The sequence below is a fragment of the Myxocyprinus asiaticus genome, chromosome 5 (assembly GCF_019703515.2).
Source record: "Myxocyprinus asiaticus isolate MX2 ecotype Aquarium Trade chromosome 5, UBuf_Myxa_2, whole genome shotgun sequence".
In the NCBI taxonomy this organism is placed as follows: Eukaryota; Metazoa; Chordata; class Actinopteri; order Cypriniformes; family Catostomidae; genus Myxocyprinus; species Myxocyprinus asiaticus.
This window is the reverse complement of record NC_059348.1, coordinates 5,180,988-5,197,121: the sequence shown is the minus strand read 5'-3', so window position 1 is coordinate 5,197,121 and position 16,134 is coordinate 5,180,988. Positions and strand designations below refer to the sequence as shown.

Here is a 16,134-nt window from a genome sequence, read left to right as displayed (position 1 = left end):
TGGTGGGTAGACTACTGTGTGCATCATAGCCAGCACACCAGGTCGACACGTAACCTCCCCAACATAGTTATGAGTGTCGAACGGCCCTTTTTGGGGACAAGTCGACTACCCAAAAGATAGAGACAGGCTTAACACAGTCATGGCCTCTTTTCCCCTTCTTTTTTCCCACTCCCTAAAAAAGAAGGGGGATTATCCGACTGGGCCGCCAGGTCTAGTCAGGGGGTGTCCCTCCCAAGGGGAAGACACAGTGGAGACCACACCTCGCCCAAAGAGAGGGGGGATATTTAAGTGGAAGGTACGTCACATGATATTTCCAACCATGTGGAGAGTCTTCAAGGTAGATCCTGCCCAACGGGGGAGGAGTTACTACAAACATGGAGACTGGGGCAGAGGGGCTCTGCCCAAGGAAGACGCAGTTTGCTAACAGGGAAACGAATTAGCGGAAGATATATATCGCATGGGGTTAGCCTTACAGGGAACCGCCATAGTGGAGCATCTACCCCAGAACAGGGCTCTTAGCACGTGTACTGGGCCGGCAGCGAATCTCTCCGAAAACTCGACTCCTACAGGGCTCGGAGGAAGTCAACCAGGGAACAAACTTGTGAACACTACTGGGAATTAATGGCGCAGGTCTTCAGCTCAAAAGGAGGTGGAAAAGCTATGTGCATGCGATACACCCGGCCAGCTATCCCGGGCTTATCCGCTTGTGTTGCGTGCCACTACCTGGGATGAAACAGGTTCCACCCGGAGGTTGTAGAATCTTGCAAAGGTGTTGGGTGTTGCCCAGCCCGCTGCTCTGCAAATGTCTGTTAAAGAGGCACCCCTGGCCAGGGCCCAGGGAGCCGCTACACCCCTGGTAGAACGGACTCGTAGCCCTACCGGGGGCGGCATGTCCTGGGCGACATATGCCACAGTTATGGCATCAATGAGCCAGTGGGCGATCCTCTGCTTGGAGACAGCGCTTCCTTTCCGCTGTGCACCAAAGCAGACAAAGAGCTGCTCAGAGATTCTAAAACTCTGCGTGCGATCCAAATAGATGCATAAAGCACGCACCGGACACAGCGACGACAGGGCTGGGTCTGCCTCCTCCTGAGGTAGCGCTTGCAGGTTCACCACCTGGTCCCTAAAAGGGTTGGTGGAACCTTGGGCACATAGCCCGGTCGGGATCCCAGGATCATGTGGGAGTAACCCGGACCGAACTCCAGGCACGTTTCGCTGACAGAGAACACTTGCAGGTCACCTACCCTCTTGATGGAAGTGAGCGCAGTCAGGAGGGCAGTCTTCAAGGAAAGTGCCTTAAGCTCAGCTGATTGCAAAGGCTCAAAGGGGGCTCTCTGTAGACCCTGAAGAACTACAGAGAGGTCCGATGAGGGAACGAGGCGTGGTCTGGAGGGATTCAGCCTCCTGGCACCTCTTAGGAACCTGATGATCAGGTCGTGATTCCCTAAGGACTTACTATCGACTGCGTCATGGTGTGCTGCTATGGCGGCAACGTACACCTTCAAGGTGGAAGGGGACATCCTCCCTTCCAACCTCTCCTGCAGGAAGGAAAGCACTGATCTGACTGCACATCTCTGGGGGTCTTCCCGTTGGGAAGAACACCACTTAGCGAACAGACGCCACTTAAAGGCAAAAAGGCGCCTCGTAGAGGGGGCCCTAGCCTGAGTGATCGTGTCTACCACCGCAGATCCTGTCCAGGAGCCAGACATGGAGATTCCAGAGGTCTGGTCGTGGGTGCCAGATGGTGCCCCATCCCTGAGAAAGATCCTTCCTCAGGGGAATTCGCTGGGGGGGGGGACTGTCGTGAGGAGCGTGAGGTCTGAGAACCACACCTGGGCTGGCCAGTAGGGTGCTACCAGGACGACCTGCTCCTTGTCCTCCCTGACCTTGCACAGGGTCTGTGCAAGTAGGCTCACTGGGGAAAAACGCATATTTACGCATGCCAGGGGGCCAGCTGTGTGCCAGTGCGTCTATGCTAAGGGGAGCCTCGGTCAGGGTGTACCAGAGTGGGCAGTGGGGAGGATTCTTGGGAGGCGAACAGGTGCAACTGTGCCCGTCCGAATCGACTCAACTCGGAATCAGCTGGACCACCTGAGGGTGGAGTCTCCACTCTCCCCTGAGGGTAACCTGTCATGACAGGACATCCGCTGTAGTGTTGAGGTTGCCCGGGATGTGAGTGGCTCGCAGCCACTTGAAGTGCTGCTGACTCCAAAGGAGGAGACGGCGGGCGAGTTGTGACATACAACGAGAGCGCAGACCACCTTGGCGGTTGATATATGCTACCGTTGCCGTGTTGGCTGTCTGAACTAACACGTGCTTGCCCTGGATCAACGGCCGAAACCTCCACAGGGCGAGCAGAATTGCCAACAACTCGAGGCAGTTGATGTGCCAATGCAGTTGCGGGCCCGTCCACAAGCCGGCAGCTGCATGCCCGTTGCAAACAGCGCCCCAGCCTGTTTTGGAGGCGTCCATCATGACCACGACGTGCCTGGAGACCAGTTCTAGGGGAACGCCTGCCCGTAGAAACGAGAGGTCGGTCCAAGGGCTGAAAAGATGGTGACAGACTGGCGTGATGACCACACGATGTATCCCGTGGTGCCATGCCCATCTCGGGACTAGAGTCTGAAGCCAGTGCTGAAGCGGTCTCATATGCATCAACCCGAGCGGGGTGGCCACTGTTGAGGATGCCATATGCCCCAGGAGCCTCTGAAAAAGTTTTTGGAACCGCTGTTTTCTGTTTGAACGTCTTCAAACAGACCAACACCGACTGGGCATGCTCGTTCGTGAGGCGCGCTGGTCAAAGAGACCGAGTCCAACTCCAAACCGAGAAAAGAGATGCTCTGAACAGGGATGAGCTTGCTCTTTTCCCGGTTGACCCGAAGCCCTAGTCGGCTGAGGTGTGAGAGCACCAAGTCCCTGTGTGCGCACAACATGTCCCGAGAGTGAGCTAAGATTAGCCAGTCGTCGATATAGTTGAGAATGCGAATGCCCACCTCCCTTAGCGGGGCAAGGGCTGCCTCTACGACCTTCGTGAAGATGCGAGGATACAGGGACAGGCCGAAAGGGAGGACCTTGTACTTATATGCCTGACCCTTGAATGCAAACCGCAGGAAGGGTCTGTCGAGGATGGATCGAGACGTGGAAGTACGCGTCCTTCAGGTCTACCGCCGCGAACCAATCTTGATGCCGGACGCTCGCCAGAATGCGTTTTCGCGTCCGCATCTTGAACAGGAGTCTGTGTAAAGCCCAGTTCAGTACTCACAGGCCCAAGATTGGCTGCAACCCACCGCCTTTATTCGGTACTATGAAGTAGGGGCTGTAAAACCCCTTCTTCATCTTGGCTGGAGGGACAGGTTCTGTTGCGCCCTTCTGTAGGAGGGTAGCGATCTCCGCGCAAGGTAGCAGCGTTTTCGTCCTTCAAGGTGAAGTGGACACTGCTGAATCTGGGCGGACGCCCGGTGAACTGAATCACGTAGCCGAGTCAGACGGTCCGGGTCAGCCGTGACGGATTAGAAAGCGCAAGCCACACGTCCAAGTTCCGCGCAAGGGGGACCAAAGGGACAACATCATCGGACGTACCGGCAGGTGGGGCCTCGCGGCGGGGCAAAGCTCGATGTGCCACACCATGTCGTGGCCGTGCTGAGTCTAAGGACATCGAAGCACTTACCTGGCTCATTGTGACCACCCCCGGAAAAGCCTGGGATGGGGAGGAAGAGGCCTGTCCTCGTGACCCGTGGAGACTGTCACATCGGGGGTGGATTTGTGCCACAGCTGGGCACTCAGGTGCGGGAGACCGCCGTTGGAGTGCCAAACCTGCCAAATAGAGTGGTGGATGGTGGTCGTGATGACGGCCGTGCACACCAAATATGTGACCCAGGGAACAAGGAAACTGCTCTTGCTGAACTCTCGAGTACTGCAGCCACTTGGGCATTCAGTGCAATTAAATGCAAAAGGTAACAAAAAGATGGAGAGGTCTGCTTATCAGCTCCAGAGCAGCGGGTTTCGTCGTCCCTGGGTCGCCTGTCTCAGAGGCGCTTTGAAGCCTTTCACGGGTTCTGGGTGGCCGCGAGATGGGTGTCGTCTGCTTCCTGTGGTGGGCTCCACGCCGGGGCCGGGCCAAAGGGGCGGGCTGCTGCAGAGCCGGTGCAGTCTCTGTAGGGGGACGCCCTTGGCGACGAGTAGACGGGGTGCAGGATCTTGAGCCGCGCCAGGGCAGGATATGCCAGATAGTCTCCGTCTACTGCTCCACCGTCGAGAACTGCTGGGCAAAGTCCTTGACGGTGCCGCCGTATAGGCCAGCCGGGGAGATGGGGGCAGTAAGGAATCGTGTCCTGTCGGCCTCACCCATCTCGACCAGGTTGAGCCCAAGGTGGCGCTCCTGGACCACTAATGTGGACATTGTCCGCCCGAGAGAACGCACCGTGACCTCCGTTGCTTTGAGAGCGAGGTCAGTCGCCAAGCGCAGTTCCTGCATCAATCCCGGGGCGGAACTACCCTCGTGCAGTTCCTTTAGCGCCTTGGCGGACTTGCAGGAGAGCCAAGGTGTGCAGGGTGGAGGCGGCTTGTCCAGCGGCACCGTAGGCCTTGGCCATCAGAGACAACGTAAACCTACAGGCCTTGGACGGGGGCTTCGGGCACCCGCGCCAGGTGGTGGCACTCTGTGGGCATAGGTGCACCGCTAGCACCTTTATCCACTGGGGGATTGCCGAATAGCCCTTGGCCGCCCCACCATCGAGGGTAGTGAGGGCGGGGAAGCTGAAAAGATCGGGACCGGGCATTAAAAAGTGCCTCCCACGACTTTGTCAGCTCTTCATGCACTTCTGGGAAGAAAGGATCAGGGGCGGGGCATGGCTTTGAGCGGCACCGTGAGCCCAGGAACCAATCAGAGCCGCGAGGGTTCAGGGAAGAGCAGAGGGTTCCAATCTAGCCAATGCTCGCGGCTGCCCAGGAAAGCATGTCATCATCTCCGTGTCAGCCTGTGACTGGGCAATCGTCCCCGAAGGGAGGAGCCCAGCTGAGGCTGAGGCGTCCGACTGGACAAGCCCGCTCTCCGATGCTGCGCTCGAGAGCTCATCACTTTCGCAGGCTCCGAATAAGAGGTCGAACTCGCCGTGAGACGAGCGGGTGGACTCATCCGGAAGCCTGATTAGGGCAGACGAGCGTGCTAGGGAATGGGAGGTCTGCGGGGGGATACCCAGCGGAGGCGGTCCCATTGGGGTCCCCAAATTGCCCCCAGTGCTAGCCGCGCTGGCCTCATACCCGTGGGTAAAAGGACCGAGGCGGGGAGCCTCTGGGGTGGCTTGCTTTCTTACAAAGGCGAGCCGCGACCGTATCGTTGCCATGGACATGTCCTCGCAATGAGAACATGACCATCCACGAATGCTGTCTCCGCGTGAGCAGTGCCCAGACACGAAAGATCGTGACCGTCAGAAGGCGAGAGATAACGAGCGCAACCAGGAATAACACACAATCGGAAAGGCATCTTTAAAAAGACACATCTTTAAAAAGACGTTCCGTGTGTGCCGCTCTTTTAGAGAAATATACTCTTATTTCTGCCGAAGCGCCCAGTGGCATTCTCTGCATTGCACCAGTGCAGAGGGGGGAGAAGCCGCTGAAATGCGCTGTCAGATCCAGCAGAGGTGAATGAACAGTCGTCGGAATTCAGCTCAGTGAGCGTGACCGTTCGGCTCCGAAGAGAAAATCTGAATGAGTGGTTGCATACCAGCTCCTTTTATACCCGTAGATCCGGGGGAGTGGCATGCAAATACCACTCGCCAATTTTTATTGGCCTTTTATCAAAGACTAGAGGTGTCTCGGGCTCCCAAGAGTGACCCCTAGTGTCACTACATCGACACAACATCGAGTGAGTGACAGATAGGGAACCATCATTTATCAGTTGTGATATCAACAAAATATCATTTTTAACCCATTTGTCATAGAAGATTTATTTATTTTTATATTTAACATTTTTATTATTCCATATTAAATGTTTGTCGGGGGGGGGGGATTATGTTTGTAAAGAAGAAGCCAACATAAGAGAGCCTGTCTGTGAAAGTTTGATAAATAAAGAGGGAGTTTATTTACATCAAAATCACATTTAAGAAGGAACTCTATACCACCAATTAAAAAAAAATAAAAAATACGATCTGGAATTAAATACCATAGTTTATCTTTATGTTTAATAAAATGTTTAATCCAATTGAGCTTGAAATTTATATTAGAAGAGTGAAAGGCCTCCTTGATATTTCTGTTTAAATAGTGAGGCTTGTTTTTCCATATAAAGTTGTATAAAGTAGAATCAATTTTTTTTTATAAATGATTTTGGGACATCTAATACTTTAGCAGGATAAACTAAGCATGATAGCCCTTCAGTTTTGGATAATAGAACCTTTGAGTGACAAATCCCTCATGAGCCACATGTTAAATTTATTTTTAATTTTTGGGATAAGGTGTTGGAAATTGGATTGTACTCTATCTGACTGATTTTTACAGATATTGATTCCTAGATATGTTACTTCCTCCTTAACTGGAATACCTTCAAAATCTGTTGTATGAGTACTATCATCTTTATCATCTTATATGTAAGGCCATCGCAGAAAGGGCGCCGCAGGATATCCCTGTTTTATACCTCGGGAAATGCTAAATCAAGAGTAGTTCCCCATGGAAGTTTAACTGAACAATTGCAGTCACTGTATAAAGTTTGTATCGCCCTTTTGAAGTATTGACCAAAGCCAAAAAAATCCAATAAATCAAATAATAGATCGTGTTTTACAGTGTCGAAGGCTTTATATATGTCTATGAATAGAATGTAACTGTTATCTGTTATGTAATCCTTAGTCAGTCAAATCTAAAATTAATAGAATATTATAACTAATGTATCTCCCTTGCATAAAACCAGACTGATTATCATCCATGATTGTATCTAAGCAAAACTTTATTCTCTGAGCCAACGGTTTTGTGTCATTATTAATTAAGATTATGGGCCTCCAATTGTTAAGTAGCAATTGATCCATATTTGGTTAAGGTATCAAAGTAATTAAACCTTGAAACATAGTTGAGGGAAGCTTACAGGTTTCTTTAGCCTCTTTAAAAACTGACAATAAAATTCAGAAAAATAATCTTTAAATACCTTACAAAAATTCACCAGTAAGGCCATCATTACCTGGGGATTTATTATCTTTCAATTTAGTGATGTTCTTTTTAAGTTCTTCTAGGGATATTTCTTGATCACAAACTTCTTTCTGAACTTCATCAATACTTCGTGCCTCATCTTTTACAGAATAGAGGAAATATGAGCTCTAACTGTTATTTTGTTTTTTATAAAATTCTTCCACAAAGTTGGAGATGTTTTGGGGATCTTCAGAAATCTGTTCATTAATTTTAAGTTTATGTATACTATTAATACTGCCATTTCTTTTTTCTAAATTATGAAAATATATTGTGTTACTTTTGCCATGTTCCATCCATTTCCATCTAGATTGAATAAAAGCACCCCGTGCCAAATTTTTATAGATATTGTCCATCTCAGATTGTAATTCAATTAATTTATTGATATCAGTTTGAGATGGTTGTTATTTTCATAAATAGAAATTATATCCTTGATAATTATATTTTGTCTCAGTCTTTTTTCATTAGTTAAGTCCCCTTTTAATTGCCATATTACGAATCTGAAATTTTGTATATTCCCAATGTTTGCCATATGTTTTATCTTCTCGAGCCTTCATCCAATTTTCATTTATAATTTTAATGTCTTTTTCTTCGAAGAGTTTATCACTCAAATGTGTATTGTTTCATTTCCAATAATTTGGATTAGCCTATATTTAACTGACTGGTTCCCTATATTCAACACTAAAGAAACCATGTTATGATCAGAAAATACTCGGTCTGTTAAATCATCTGATATAAGCCAAAAGTCAATCCTGGATCTCTTAGATAAATCTTTGTTATACCAAGTGAACTGGACTTGATGTAGATTTTTTAGTCTCCATATATCACCACAATTTAAATGCATACACAGATTATTAAATTCTCCATACGTGCCTCTTAAAGATCTTTGAGGGTGACAGTCTTTAGTAGGGTCGCTTATACATTTCAAGTCCCCCCCAAATATTAATTCAGCATTCAAGAAGGTATTCAATAAGGCATGTATTTCTTCTTCAAAATCCTCAAAAAGGACTGTGTTTCTGTGGCTATTATTATGACCATATATGTTACCCAAAATGAAAAAATCCTCCATAAATTAAACAACTAAAAAGATCCATCTTCCTGAATCAAGAGCAACGTTTTTAAGGACTTTTCTCTGAAAGGATCAGAAACCTAGTATCAAATCTAGAGCCTAATATTCATTCCGTGGAGACAACTGAAAACAATTATGAATTTCACTTTTACCTGCAATATTTTTCCTGGTACCAGTCCATGTTTTCATTATTGCTATAAACGACTCAAACAAACTTGAAAGTTTAAAAGATTGTGCTTTTCTGGGTCGGTTGTGTCACTCAGGTCCAGTTTAATCTGAAAAGCGCAAATATGCGCGTATGCGAGTTTCCGTGCCAACACACATATGTTTTATCACTTGTAGAGGTGTGTTTGATGACTTGTTTAAAGTAAATAAAGGTAATTTAGAACTGAAAAAATGTTAAGGCATTATTTCTAGATGTTCAATGACATATGTGCTAACAGAGAAATATTTGACTGATTACAAATGATAAGGAAGGTCTGGTAGACCCGATTATCTAACAGCAGTTGTAAACCAGTCCAAAATAAACAGCGAGATTTTATATACAAAAACACAACAATACAATCACACAATTTCAGATGTGTACATTACTAATCATTTGATAATTTAATAAATGTCAGCCTATAGTCTATATTTCACCTAGAGGGACACCTCAGCTCATGTGGGCAAAGGGACAGTTGCTTGGGCCACTGTAGCTACCCCCTGTGTACGTGTTTGGAACCAAGTATACTACAGAGAAATTTAATGTCGGAGCGGGATTTGAATGGAGCACCCACTTGGGCCATGAGCGGCTCAGTGCAGCGCACACGCATGGAGCGGGTTATTGAGCAGATCGTCACATCGCTCTGCTTCACTTACATGCTCTGCTACTCAGAAATGTAGAAATTATTGTCGAAATTATTTCTGATAAGAGATTGATCTAAACAAAAGGTTTGAATATTTTAAATATGTTTGCATTATACAAGTACAAAATTAGTTCAATTAATGCCAACTAAAATATTGGTTACATTTTGGTAAAACCAAAAACATGGTTACTACAATATTACTACAGTAAAACTATGGCTAAATTTATCCCAATCAAACCCTTCTCTCAACTCCCCGAACTTCACTGTGACAAAATCACTGCGAGGAATCACTTTTATTTATTATCATAAGTAGTATAATAGGAAATATTAAGAGTGGAGACATGGGAAAAAGTATGACAAAAGGCAGGATTTGAACCCAGATTGCCAGCATAACAATACATCCTCAAATCGTCATAACACTCTGAGCTACTACAGCGACACGACTCGTATTTTTCCACCAGACTATTGGAGTGCAAATTGTCTCTCCGTTCTCTTAACCTACTAAGCATCTAACCCGTTAACATGTTCAAGGTCTCTGCCCCATTGCGAAAAACTCAAATATGCCCGCCTTCATTTGACCAGCAGTTGACCCCTAAGAAATTTGTTGTGGCTGTCTTCAGTTTGATCTCATCAATGGTGGGCGGAGTTAGTGTAAATAGCCTTTGCCAACAAGATGGGCTATTTGCACTCATTTTTATATCCACATGTATTATACAGTAAAATGTTTGTAAAATGTTGTAAATGTGTAAAGAGTATACTCAAGAAACAATTGCTGTATGTGTTATGTTGTAAATAAATTTTCTTCATGCACAATTATGAGTTCTTTTGCATTTATTATAATGATAGGTTATGTAATTTGCTTGGTATACTGTATATATTGGTTATCTAGTTGCCTAATTTGATGCTTTGAATACTTTTAATATGCTTAATGAAATCAATGTATTCCTTATTGGTGTAAAGCAAACATTCATTAAGCACTTACCTTACTATTAAAATGTAATTTTACAGCACATGTGAGACAGATGTGTAGACATTTTCTGACTTTTCTATAAGTCGTGCACAGGAATTTATGTACTATTGTGCGAAAGTGCTTAGAAGTGCTTCGGCTGGTGTGCAGAAGTGTTCGGATGCGTTTCGACTGGTGTCATGCATATTGTTTATGTCTTGTTATACTTTTGAAACAGTGAGTATTTTAACAAAACAATTGGCCACATTCTCTTCCATTGAAAGTGCCTCACTATAACCTAAATTTTAGCTTTTATTTTTTTAAGAAAAGAAGGGATGAGTTTAAATAAAGTTTCGTGGTAATCAACATAATGCCACAAATGCTGTCGATTGAGCTTAACTTGTATTGAACACAGAATATTCCTTTACATGTGGATATGGCATGCAAGGCTATATCACGATCTCAATCCATTCCATAATGCTGCATTAACGGATATCATCCCAATGTCTCAGAGGTCAACATTTGCAGTTTTTAAAGAGTTTTGGATGGGTTTTCCCCTCAACATGTGCTTACTGTAAGTGCTGCTTTTTACAACTGTCACGCTGGTTTTTAAACATTAATGTGAAAATTACAATGAATAAAAATGCAATATTACGTGTTCTTAGAGTGCCGACCCCTCTTCATTGTGTGGCTAATATTATTTCCGGATTGTGCATTTAAATGAGTTTTTACAGAGAGTAGTCTCCCAAAAACTCAAGTCCATTTTTATTACATCCTCAACCAAAGTTCATTTACCCATCTAAACGTGGAAAAAACTTGTCTAGACTGAACATTTCCTAATGTCTGGACTATATCTGTAGATTTACTAGTAATTGCAGCTTAATAATAGCTAATCTGTCAGCAACAGGGGTAACAGTTCAAAGGTGTTTTATATCCAACCATTTTATTTCTCTTGATTAATTAAAATATACATAAAATATGTCTTACTTAAATGAAGTGCTGACACTCATTCGCAACAGTGTGTGCGTGACGCAGAAGCAGCTGTGAAGTTTGTGAGTGAAGTTGTTCCCAGGGAAGTTGAATGACACTTTTTATATGAAAAATGCTTATAAAGAATGCACCGGACAGGACATTGTTGATAACATATGAACCCCCGATGAAATATTTACAACCCCCCCCCTCCCCCTCCCCCTCCCCCATTTTTAACAGATAAACAATTCATGCAGGTCACATTTTTAGGTCGGAAAAAATTAATTCCGCATTAATACAGAAGAATCACATCACTGATACATTTTGGCCCTGAAATTCACATTGCTCACTATTACAGGTTTGGACAACTTTTTTTTAGATGAGTCTTTAGATTACTTGAGTAGCTAAAACTCTTTCCACATGAAGTACAGTGGTATGGCTTCTCTCCAGTATGCACTCTCTCATGTGCTCTCATGTGTCCTGATTCAACAAAACTCTTTCCACAAAAAGAACACACATAAGGCTTCTCATTTGTGTGAGTTGACACGTGCGCCTTTAGTTGTGATGCCTGTGTAAATGTCTTGCTGCACTGATCACAGTTAAATGGTCTTAATCCAGAGTGACAGCGCAGATGAATTGTGAGATAGCCTGATTGCTTGAAACTCTTTCCACACTGTGAGCATGTGAAAGGCTTCTCTCCTGTGTGAATTCTTACGTGAGCCTTAAGAGTTCCTTTTTGTGTAAAACTCTTTCCACATTGAGAACAGGTGAAAGGCTTCTCTCCAGTGTGAATTTTCATGTGACGCTGAAGATGTCCTTTTCGTGACAAACTCTTTCCACAGTGAGAGCAGGTGTAAGATTTTTTGTCTCTTCTCTTATTAGTTATTTTCTGTGAGACATTATTTTCAGTCTTTGAGCCACTAAAAGATTCTTCACCAGTCAGGATATTATCAAGCTTTCGATACTGATATTTCTCCTCCACGTTATACAGTTCTTGACTTTCCTCTTTCACTTCTGTCAAGTCTAAAAAGAACAAAGTAAACTGACATGTAAAATAAAAAAATAAAATGCAATTCAACCTCAATTTAATGGCAGTAAGCAGCAAAGGCTAAGTATCTACAGTACTTAATGTGATCTTTTATATGCTGATTGGTTCTGTTATTCTCATGTGAATCTGGCAAAAACCAAGAGTGCTGGCAAACTTGCTGCAAACTCTTCATTGTCGCCAAAGGTTTCTTGCACGTCCACCACTACCAGTAAAGACCTGCAAATGTCTGGCACACATTTCCGGTAAATCGCAAGCTCGTGTAAAAATAATGAGAACATTTGCAGCAAATTTTTCAGAACTTTTTTTTGTAAGGGAAGCTTTGTTGCTCAATGTTCCTCAAGAGACATTATGAAGAATCAAGAATGAACACCAACCTCTTTGTTCCTCAGTATCTTCATGTTTCGTTCTGCATGATTCTGTAATACTGATGTCTTCACTCTCCTCTTTAAACTCCTCTTTAACAGGCTTCATTTTTGCAATAGTATGTCAGATTACTTCAGTGGTTACATGTGCAGTTGTTCCTCTTTATAAACCACCTATAACAAATAAGCAAACATAGTTCTTTTAGCAACAAAAAACATAACACAAAATTGACATATAGAAGATTACAAAACAATAAAGGCCCATAATTTGGCTTTAAAAAATAGTCCAGTCCCAAATGCATCATTTAAGGGGTCATGAAACTCCAAAACAAATTTTTTGAAATGTGAACAGATATGTACAGGTCTCGCATCACTGAAAACAATGATAGCACTCATTATGTTTATTGTTAAGGGGAAAGTGGTTATTTGTTTTATTGAGCCATTACATTCTTCCGGTTTCAAAGCAAAAGTTGACGCAACGTCACAAAAATGAGTTAAATGCGTAAACTCGAGTTATTATTGGTAGTACAGCTCGTATTCATGTCACTAGATTGAAAGTTTCCCACATTATTCATGAGAAGGAATGCTTCTATCCAATCACAGCACTGCCTCATGCTTGAGCTGGCATTACAGCAACAGCAGAGAATTCAAACTCATGGACATAAAAGTGACTTCAACAGCACTCGGGGAACAGACATGAGAGTGGACTTTTACACTAAATACCGTTGTCAGATTGAAATCTCTCCACAAAACGCACCGCAGTCCATCACCAGACCAGTGCAAGTGCTCTAGACATATTGTTTATGAGGGAGGATTGTTACGAGCACTGAATTCATCGCTTCTTCTCTCTGTGTTGGATAATGGACACGATACGATTGAAATCACATGTTACAATGGCAACCTGGTCTCATAGTGAAAACGTGACTCTATATGCATTTTTGTCAAACTTGTTATACATGTCTCTAGGTACAATTCCATGCAGTTACCAGGTGAAATGAACACTAGAGGTGCTACAACAACTGTGTGTTTTACTGACTTTCACTAAAAATCATGACTTTATTGGCTGATTATGACTTTATAATTACTTATTTTCTCTATGGCTCAGATCCTGTTATTTTATGATATCGACACACTTTTATATCTTGTGTTACAGACCAACCTACATATATACACTTACTCGACATTGAATAGCTTGCACGGTAGCGCACCTGATAGAGCATTGGACTTAGTATCAGAGGACCGTGATTCAAGTCCAGCTATGAGCTCAAGCTGACACGTGACACAACAGAGTCATAGAAGCCACACGAAATGAGGTGGTTGCTTCAGAAAATGGGATTTTTCATTTTGCTTCTGCATTTTAAAACACTAATGGTTAGGTTTAGGTGTTGATTTGGTTTGGATGTCTTTTTTAAACATCTCATTTATATTTTAAAACACTATTGGTTAAGGTTCAGTCAAAAGGTTTAGGTTAGGTAGGTATGTTTTAAATACATCCATCTAAAATTCACCTTTAAACCTCATGTGAATACGACACCATTTTACTCGCTTTTTGCACCCCCAGCTGGACATTTCACTGGAAAACTGCAGCCAAACGTGTTATATAGCACGTAAATTTTGAGTTGCAAAAAAGTTCATGTAAATTTCATGAGATCAGGCGGCAGAATTGATCACAGTTCACTTCATAACCACACCGTTTGTTGGTCGGCCGCTGTTGTGCTTTAAACATGAAGCAGCTGTGTTTTCCAATTGTATTTGTGGAGGCTGTTCTGTTTAGAAGGTGCCGGTCAATTGCATCTGCTCGCCACCGTGCGTTTGATCATAAATCAGATAACACCACAGCTTGTTCAAAAACAGAAGACAAAAATGTAAACCAAAACCTAGAGTCATGTCTACTCTATTTTTGATCTAAATTACATCAAGATTTCGGGATTTACACCCATTGTTTACCAGTATTACGTCTTCATAACAATGGAGCTGTTAGTAAGGTTAGTGAGAGATTTTAACGATTTTAGAGTCATGTTAAAACATATTATGCTTAAGTATTGTGGCAATACTTTTTAAAACTTTTTGCTTTGCTTTTTTTTTACTTTAACACTCCTTGTAAGAATAAATAACTATGAATTATTGTAAAGTCTTAAAGCAGTGCTGGTTTTGATGGTAATATCTGCTGTTCTCACTTCATTCTCAAAAGTTTGAACAAAATATCCAAATCTTTTTACAGATTTGCAAACGGTTCTATTGCCTTAACTCCTCACACATTTGTCCCATGATTAATATACAGCCCCAAACTATTTTGTTTTCATCTGCACTCATAATGTGAGGTTTAGTCATCTCTGTTGTGTGTTTTTGGAAGTAGCTCTTGACCGTCTTCCGTTTTCCCTCTTCCTGCCCAGATATTTACCTATATTCCCACCCATTTCGAGAGTTGTTTCACAGTCTGAGGTGTGAAAACCTAGTGAAGCCCCAGTTATTCTGACCCTTCAAAATGGATACATGAATGCAGGCAGCTTTAAATGTGTTTAAGGAGAAGATGAAATTATGATGCGAACAAGTCCTTTATAATTCAAGTAAGCCTCAATAATGAAAGTCTCCAACAGGCCAGTCATACACAAAAAGTCCCAAAAGAAACCATAAGAGTCAATTTAACAGACATCAAAAGCTGTTTCAAACAATCCAGCATCAAACAAACAGTTCAATTATCCAGCACAGTTACTCACAAGATCTGGAGAAACAAAGATTAAATAATACAAAAAGGTGCCCATACGAGTATTAACACATTGAAACTTTTAACTTACATAAGTGTTAAACAAAGGACTTTCCTCAAACAGGACTTTAGATGAACTGACAAAATCAGCATGAATCAACACTTGCTTGTGCAGCTACTTCACTCTTCTTCTTGTTCAGCCTTCTTCTTCTTCTTCTTCTTCAACTTCTTCTTCTTTGGGTTTTAACGGCAGCTTGCATCCTAAATGTTGCACTACTGCCATCTTCTGGACTTATTTAACTCCTATATTGTCCAGTATGTCATATTATCCTCATCAATCCTGTTCTTATTAGGAAGCAGCTCAATCATCTTCTGCCTTGTCCACTCTCACCACACTCCAGTATACTCTTTACTCCTGTTCCTGTTAGTCCTAATCTTTTCATTTCTTCCATCAAGTCCTTTCTCTCTACTTCATATTTCCTGCAACTAACAAGCACGTGCTCTACAGTTTCTGATATCTGACAATGGTCACAAAAGCCGGTTGGATGCTTCCCTATAATGTGTCATGATAGTCTTCCTTTTATCTCCCTATCCCACTGCTGCTGCCACTTTTTAATGATTTATTTCCACACAAGGCCCTTTCCTTCTGATTTTGAGAGACTAATACTCATGTCTATGTTTTCTTTTTTGACAGCTTGTTTGGCTAGTTTGTCCACTCTTTCATTACCCATAATGCCTGTATGAGCGGGAACCCAAATGAATATGACCAAATGAATTGTTTCCTTATTCTTGAGTGTATTGACATTATTTTGTAAAGTAAATCTTGATGATTACTGGTCATACCTGACATGAGACTGCACAGGGCAGATACTGAATCACTACAGACTAGGACTTTGTATGGTTTGTTTTGCTCAACCCATTCTATAGCCATCAAGATGGCATATAACTTGACAGAATATACACTTAGGCAGTTTGAGGACCATCTGCATATCTCACCTCTCTGGCTAGGAACTACAAATGCAGA

General features: G+C 43.3%; 1 protein-coding gene across 2 annotated transcripts in view; it reads right to left on the bottom strand.

The window, feature by feature from the left end:
- The window catches only part of LOC127440836 (gastrula zinc finger protein XlCGF49.1-like), an 88,123-nt gene extending 72,780 nt beyond the window's left edge, over positions 1–15,343 (bottom strand). Inside the window, exons 1-3 of one of the 2 annotated variants that reach the window (XM_051697801.1) lie at positions 15,202–15,343; positions 12,419–12,580; positions 11,230–12,019 (exon numbers count right to left, since the gene is read on the bottom strand). In XM_051697801.1, coding sequence (XP_051553761.1) covers positions 11,349–12,019; positions 12,419–12,515 — 768 coding nt within the window. In that variant the 5' untranslated portion in view covers positions 12,516–12,580; positions 15,202–15,343 and the 3' untranslated portion in view covers positions 11,230–11,348. Of the gene's footprint in view, positions 1–11,229; positions 12,020–12,418; positions 12,581–15,201 lie in introns of those variants that run through there. The other variant, XM_051697798.1, reaches the window with a different exon arrangement.
- Between the last annotated feature and the right edge of the window lie 791 nt (positions 15,344–16,134).